The sequence below is a fragment of the Plasmopara halstedii genome, assembly GCF_900000015.1.
Source record: "Plasmopara halstedii genome assembly, contig: Scaffold_287, whole genome shotgun sequence".
Lineage (NCBI taxonomy): Eukaryota > Oomycota > Peronosporomycetes > Peronosporales > Peronosporaceae > Plasmopara > Plasmopara halstedii.
Genome location: NW_020187208.1, coordinates 578,975 through 586,093, shown reverse-complemented (window position 1 = coordinate 586,093; position 7,119 = coordinate 578,975). Strand labels below are relative to the sequence as shown.

The following is a 7,119-nucleotide window of genomic DNA, read 5'->3' as shown; positions in this document are numbered from 1 at the left end:
GCAACGCGGGACCGTTTGGCCGAAACCTCAACATCTGTCTTAGCCTCCAGCTCTGGACTCTCTTTCTCAACTTGGTTATTCAGCGTATGGCTGAGTCTCTGAGAAGGAAGTGGTTGATACGGTCGATAACGACCTCCAAGCCATCTCGGTGAGGCGGCCGAGGCGTTTCTCTTACAAGGTCAAGATGAAACTTCGAGTCCCACCCAAACATTTGTGCCCCATCGAGGACAAAACAGTGTAGCCGTACCCCATCAAACGTTTTTTCTCAAGGACAATACGTTCCCTACACTCCACCTCTCTTCTGCACGAAATTGGCACGCCATAACCATTCAGTTCGGCAGTGGGTATTACAACTTTCGTTATTTTGCGAATATTTGTGGTTATTAAGGAGCTTCAAACCTTACAAGATATGATAATCGGGGTAATTCAAGATTGCAAAAAATTAATCTGAAGACCTAGCCCATACCCCTTCCTAGTCATTGTCAGGAGGAATGGGCGTGACGGGCTTGCTACCAGTGCTCAAGAGTGTTATGGACCAGGTCCACGTATCCAAATACGATGGCAATACCGTGGGTGTCGATGCCTCTGACTGGCTGTACAAAGGCGCGTACAGCTGTCCGGTGGACCTCGTACTAGGAAGACCGACCGATGCGTGCGGAACAAATTAACTTAAATGTTACGATTTCAACCTTAATGTAACGCTTAAATTGCACGTGCATATGGAATAGGTACTTAAATTACGCCATGCAGCATCTTAAACTCCTGCAACAGCACAACATTAGACCAATTCTAGTCTTTGATGGAGCTCCACTTCCCTCAAAAGCCCAGGAGAATGCTGCTCGTAGCAGGTCAGACATGAGGGTGCCGCTAAAAGTAGCTGCAAGTTGACTGAGCTCGACGGGATATGATCGCTGTAGATTTCGTGCCAATTGGTTACAGAAGGCAAGGAAACTGTTGCAGGAAGCGAAAGAGGACCAAGATCCTCGCGCTGTCTTTTCGGCTTGTACGAAAGCTGTGTCGGTCACCAATGATATGATTATGAGGCTGATTGCAGTGCTGCGGAAAATGAACATCACCTTCTACGTTGCCCCTTATGAAGCGGATGCTCAGCTTGCATTTCTGTCGCGCCAAAAGATAGTGGACGTAGTCATCTCGCAGGACTCAGACTGTGTGCCATATGGAGTCAAAACCGTGCTCTACAAATTGAATTCAGATGGGTGGGGGTGTGAATTGAAAAGGAGGAGCCTTGGTGCTAACGAGGAGCTATCATTTGTTGGATGGTCAGAGGAAATGGTGCGGATAATTGGACGCTAAGTCTCTTCCAAATCTAATTATTATGACTTTTGTGGTATGTGCAGTTTATTCAGCTCTGTGTGCTTGCTGGGTGTGATTACTGTCCGTCTGTGAGTGGTGTTGGCATTATCACAGCTTATAAGCTCGTGAATGAGAACAAGACGCCAATAAAAGTAGGAATGAAAGATTTTAAAGGACTAAAGATCATCATCCTAAACGTGGTAATGGCCATAATAGGTTCTGAAAGCATTACAGCAACAAAAAGGATCATTGGTGCCTGAAAACTTTTCTGAGCAATTCTATTCGGCGATCTTGACCTACCGTCACCAGCTTGTATTTGATCCCCGTGACGGTGTACGTTCGCTGATACTACTCAAATACTTGTGTTATTTGTTAATTGCTGATATGCTCATTTCTGTAGAAGCTAAAAATGCTGAGTCCACTCGATGTTTCAAAGGATATATTGCCGTTAGTAGAAAAAGGTCTTCACTTTCTTGGAAATGTTGAGCTTCGTGACGAAGTTGTTGCATCGATTGCGTCGGGCCAACTTCACCCAGTGACACATGAAAGTTACGTGTGGAACAATACCGCTGCTAATGTCCGGCTAGAAGAAGAGCCGGGGATCTCAAACTCGAAAACAAGCAGAACGCGATCATTGACATCGTCTGAGAGCAGTGGCATGGCGATGCCTCAACAAGACTACAGACCAATTGATCCTTTGTTCGGGGAGATTTCCAGTCATATGCGGACTGCGAATCCGCGAACTCGATATCAAAAGCCACGTCCGTCATCGTGCTCATCTTGGACGCACCTAGACAGCGTCTTGGGTTCATCAGATCACATAGTGAATTTTCGAAGCCCGAAAGTGAGCGAAAACTTCAGGCCGTTAGCTGCGTTGCACGATCCATCTGCATCGATTCGCAGCCTTAGTATAAATGCGCAGGATCTAAAGAACTTTAAAAGCCTCCCTATACGTGACCAAGTTAAACGTGTCCGGAACCCGACCAACCGAAGAAGAGACGGGAAAGGTAGCGGATTTGATGGCGAGGTTTTATGCAGAGTCGAACACGGTAACGTTTCCAATCCAGGGACCATAACCGAATCTCGGCTCAAATCAGCGGCAATTGAAGGTAATTACGGCCGATTGACAGATGAAGAGAATGCTCCACTAAAGCAAGAAAAGCGTCGTCGATTATCTCAATGCCCATCGTTGCCGTCGTCGTCACTTTCTTCGCAAGGGTCAAACTGTTTCAGTCACACACAGCTTTATCGTCCAACTCCATTTGGTTGTGGTCAACGACCATTTAGTCCGACAAATAGCGTCCACAAGCTACCACCCCGTCACTCCCAACATACCTATCCAGCTGATCCAAAGCCTACGTCTCGTAATGCCTTTGCAGTTTCAGCTGAAGAGAAATGGGACCGAATTCTTTGTGAAGAGCTTGACGAAACTAACAGCAGTGGCAGCCAAGTAGGGGACGACGAAGTGAGCTGTGCATGCTCATCGTCATGTGTTAGCCATCGACAACCTCTAGCTTCAATCAATGAGGTACTCAATGATTCCTAGCTATATGGACTAAAAGACATGAATAGATTTGGTATATATTATGGCACTTAGTTCTTCTGTGCTAGTAGTTTGCTGTACTATAAGACCAAACCTTCAGTAGCCGGTCGAGCCTCGTCGTCCTTACCGCTACCCCGTAATGCTTGTAGAGCGTAGAGCCGTCGTCTTCGTACCGTGTCCTCGTCAGCAATATTGCTTCTCGGTAATGGAGCAGTAACTCCGGTCCGTCCAGGCCCGGAAATCGTAGTTGGTCTATTTTCCGAACTATTGTTCCAGCTTATGTTCAAAGGCATTGACATAGGTGCAACCACCGCGGCACGAATGGGTGCTTCTCGAGTTACAAAGCTTGTCTCCTCCATTGACTCTTCCAGCGCTCGCATCCAAAGCGAGCTACTACCATCAGGAGCACCTCCATCGACGCCACCACGACGTCCAAAACGGCCGCGCTGATAGTCCCGCAACGGCGGCATCTTCTTTAAAAATTGTAGATCAGCCGAGACCATGGCGCGTTTTCGACGAGGCTGGTCATCATGTTGGCTGTCTTCAAAACCGGATGGGCGAGAATACCCAGAGAAGCGGTCGTCGCCACTTGTGCGCTTAATACTAGGTGATGCTTGTGGTCGCGCGCGCTTGGTGTTTCGCGCTCGAAGCGCCATGTCAGATCAAGTGAATTGAATAGCTCTCAATCAGTTACTTTGCCAAATGATTTGAAGCCAGAGAACAAGAGGTGGGCGTCGCTTTGCTCGGTCGTTTCGCGGCAAAGTGGGAGCATATAAATCCAGACGATTGCGAGAGAGCGAGGCGATGTTACTTCAAGTCCCACCAAAAATAGCACTTCGTCTCTAAAGCCGGATGTTCTGGAACTCTAATTCTAGAACTAGACCACAAACTACGTAACCAAACGAGTTTTTCAAAATGTGGCATTGAGCATGAGAACTATTTCTCTGCTTTCAGTTCTAGCAACGAGGAAGACTTGAATCGCCTGTTTGAACAATCTGTCGCATGAATAACTTTGGCGACCGTCAATCTCTAATATAGCCTACCCCTTTCTTGAATCTTGTCTGTTTCTTAGAAACTTCTACATATCCATATGGAATCAATTTCAAATGTTACACTGAATGCGAATCTGACAAAAAAATGCATGAGTATACGAAGAACAATCAATAGGTTGAAGACCAGATAGCATTTACAGGTCCAAATCATTCCTCTGTCGTGCGTTTGCCAATACTCAGTGAGACCTTCCATGCGTATATATTGGGGGTATTAAGTGGTGCTAATACGATCTGAAACTGCTGTATAAAGACTTGAAGCCTATACTTAAACACTACTCCTAGAAACTCTGCTTATTTAATTCATTTTTTCAAGTCTTCGGCATCAAATCGTTTACATATCGATTGATATCATTGTGCCTGGAAATTTCTTTTGTTTCTACGTTTCATAAACTGGAACTAGCGTACTATTTAGAGGAGTTGAATAATTGAATAAGAACGTGGAACCTGATTTGTTTACTTCAGTCGATACATGGCTCGTGGCGTTGCAGCCACGCCATTCCGACGATCAAAACATATTTATTTACAACGTGCTTTAAGGTCACTTGAGAATTGACCAGACCCTTCGTCATTTTTACTAGGGTAACCATCGCGAAACACACGGATATTGTATCCATATTCGGCATCTTCAAATCCTCCGCGTACAGTCTACCGTTTTGGACAGTCGCGCGTTGAACGTAGTCTTACCTATCATGACTTTCGTGGATTTCACGAGGCCTTAGCCAATTATGTTAACAGCCAACAATCGGGCTATGTGAGCCACCTCTCTTTGACACAGTGGCATTGCTTAGAGCTGGTTTCAATTTGACACGAAATACGCGAGGTACAAAAACCACTTCTTTCCTAGTGGACCACCCTGCGAATACTGGGATGTGACTCTTCCGCACAAGGGGGTTCGTCGGCCACTGTTGCGGTGAAACTCAACTCTTAGTGACCCTCAGCTGAGAGCGAAGGGGCACGCAAGGCATTTAATTTTGGACAACTACCATTAACAGATCTGCGAGTCGATCTGCTGCTTATATACCCGGCTCTTCCTCCTTAGTATAGCTGAGATCCACTGCTTTTGGCGCGTTCATAGAAGATACGATTCCGTGATGGTGTACTTCACATTCAGTGCAGCATCGACCACTTCTTCGAAAAATATGCACGTAGACGGGAGGATTTTAGTGCAAGCCGAATTCGTTTGATGTAAAGAAAAGGAATTGAGGGGTGATTCCTAAGAAATAAAGCAAAATACAAAGGTCATTTCTTGCTGCCTTGTGCTACCCTTAGCTAATTTCTACTAATAAGTATATTCACCCAAATATTTTACTGGATACTTACCGCAAATACACTTTTCAGATATGCTCCACTGAATACTTGCAATACGCAAAAAAACTGCAGCACATGTCAGCACCATAATACACAAGCCTGTCCACATGGGTAACTACCGGTGTCAACTAATCAAAGAGTGCTCCCGAGATAATTCCTTGCCAACAGTCTGCATGTCAAGGCGATTTGCACTCTCAATCGACTCGGCATTATACAGAGCTTGATTATCACGATTATCACTAAAGAATTCATACTGTAAGGAATTTTTGGCTTCGTCATCATGTCTACTTCCGTGTCCCTGGTTAAACAGTACTGCAATATCACTTAGTCATCCCTGACCACTTCACGCAAAAGTGATAGCGAGTAGCGATGTGCTTGGTTTTCTTATAGCGCACGATTTTCGGCCTCCGCATTTAAACCTTGCTTAAATCTCGTATATGTTGATCACTTCCTCTATTAAGCCACCAAAATTGTTCTGAGCCAAACTGCTTCTTAGGCAGCTTCTGTCTAATCACTCTGGGACTGCCACTCTTCGCTGCTTCTTGTGGCTCCAACTGATGCATCCAGAACTCATCATAAAACCATTTTAGTCCATATTTTGCCGATATAAACGTCACCGATCAGATGTAGCCCTGAAGATAGCCTCCAGCTGGCTTGCAAAAGTTAATGCCACGTGCATCACTCCTTGGAGGCAGTACAACACACTCTTGAGGGCTTTTCAGTGTACTAAACATGGTCCGGAAACTAACTGGCTGAGTAATCGCACTGCGACCTTGATGTCCGGCCGAATACCTGATATAAGTCACACTAAACAGCCGATTGCGTTGCGGTGAGGCACATTGCCATTGATCCTCTGTACCCGCAGCTGTTTATCACACATTTGATCATGTTCAGATCATCACACACGACGTAAGCGCAGCGATAGGCTTTGTTCTTCTTGAATCCCAGTTCCATAATGAATCTGTCGATAGTGTGGCTCCATATTCGTGAAATCTTTTTCAGACCATAAAGTGAGCGCTTAAGGTTACAGACAAAGTTTGAATGATCGTGATTCTTGAACAAACCGGGTTGCACCATGTATATGTTTTGATTGAGCAACCCATTGAGTAAAGTCGTTTAAACATTCATTTGGTGAACAGGTAGGCTGTCTTTGGCTGCCACTCTAAAAGTAAAGTTTGCCACGGGAGCAAATGTGTCTGCATAGTCAATTCCGTATTGTTAAGAGAGTCCCTACGCTGAAGTCTTGCTTTGAACCGATCTGCCTCTTCGGCATATTTTTCTTTGATCCGAAAGACTTGTCAAATGACAATCATCTGACGTCCTTTAGCAAGTAAAATGTGTTGGTCTTATGTTGCAAGTCAACCCTTGTGTCGCATACCTCCGTCCACTTCGCTGCGTTGCTGAATTCTAATGCAAGCTTATTCAAAGTTAGCACTTCTTCCACAAATCTACAACAAAAGACGCTTCGTCATCGTGCAGCCACCAATGTAAAGGGAGAACTATTGAGTTTGTCGTTTAGCCTAAGAAGGATCAGCTGCCTTTATTTAACGAAATTGTCTGCTGCCGACGCTGGCTTTCGGGATCGCTATCTAACGGATGCACATTTTTTGCTCAACTTATGGTCATCGTTGTCGGTTGCTTCCTGCTAACCAGATTCAATAACTGCCTTGTTCTGATAGAAGCTCTTATCATTGTTAGATCGTATCCATATTTTTTGCCTCTGCGTATTGAACTTGTATGCAACTTCGTGCTTGGAGTGTCGAATAAATCAACATCGCACACCGCGTGCATTCAAACGTCGAAGCTGACTAGCACTGGTACCCCATACCAGACTTGGTGTGGGGATAACACTATATTAGTAAAGCGATTTGACAGCAATTTCGAATAAATACGCAGGTATGA

At 45.1% G+C, this 7,119-nt stretch overlaps 2 protein-coding genes across 2 annotated transcripts; one reads left to right on the top strand and one right to left on the bottom strand.

Annotated features, from left to right (window-relative positions):
- Positions 1-491: 491 nt before the first annotated feature.
- On the top strand, positions 492-2,860 carry PHALS_05011 (hypothetical protein PPTG_13796; the record flags this gene model as incomplete). Its single annotated transcript, XM_024722740.1, has 6 exons — positions 492-652; positions 729-848; positions 918-1,293; positions 1,359-1,466; positions 1,531-1,647; positions 1,715-2,860. 6 exons carry the CDS (start codon positions 492-494, stop codon positions 2,858-2,860), a joined length of 2,028 nt encoding a protein of 675 aa, XP_024573786.1.
- A 77-nt stretch (positions 2,861-2,937) lies between these two features.
- PHALS_05010 (uncharacterized protein) lies at positions 2,938-3,513 on the bottom strand (the record flags this gene model as incomplete). Its single annotated transcript, XM_024722739.1, has 1 exon — positions 2,938-3,513. The coding sequence occupies one exon, from the start codon at positions 3,511-3,513 to the stop codon at positions 2,938-2,940; it is 576 nt and encodes a 191-aa protein (XP_024573785.1).
- Between the last annotated feature and the right edge of the window lie 3,606 nt (positions 3,514-7,119).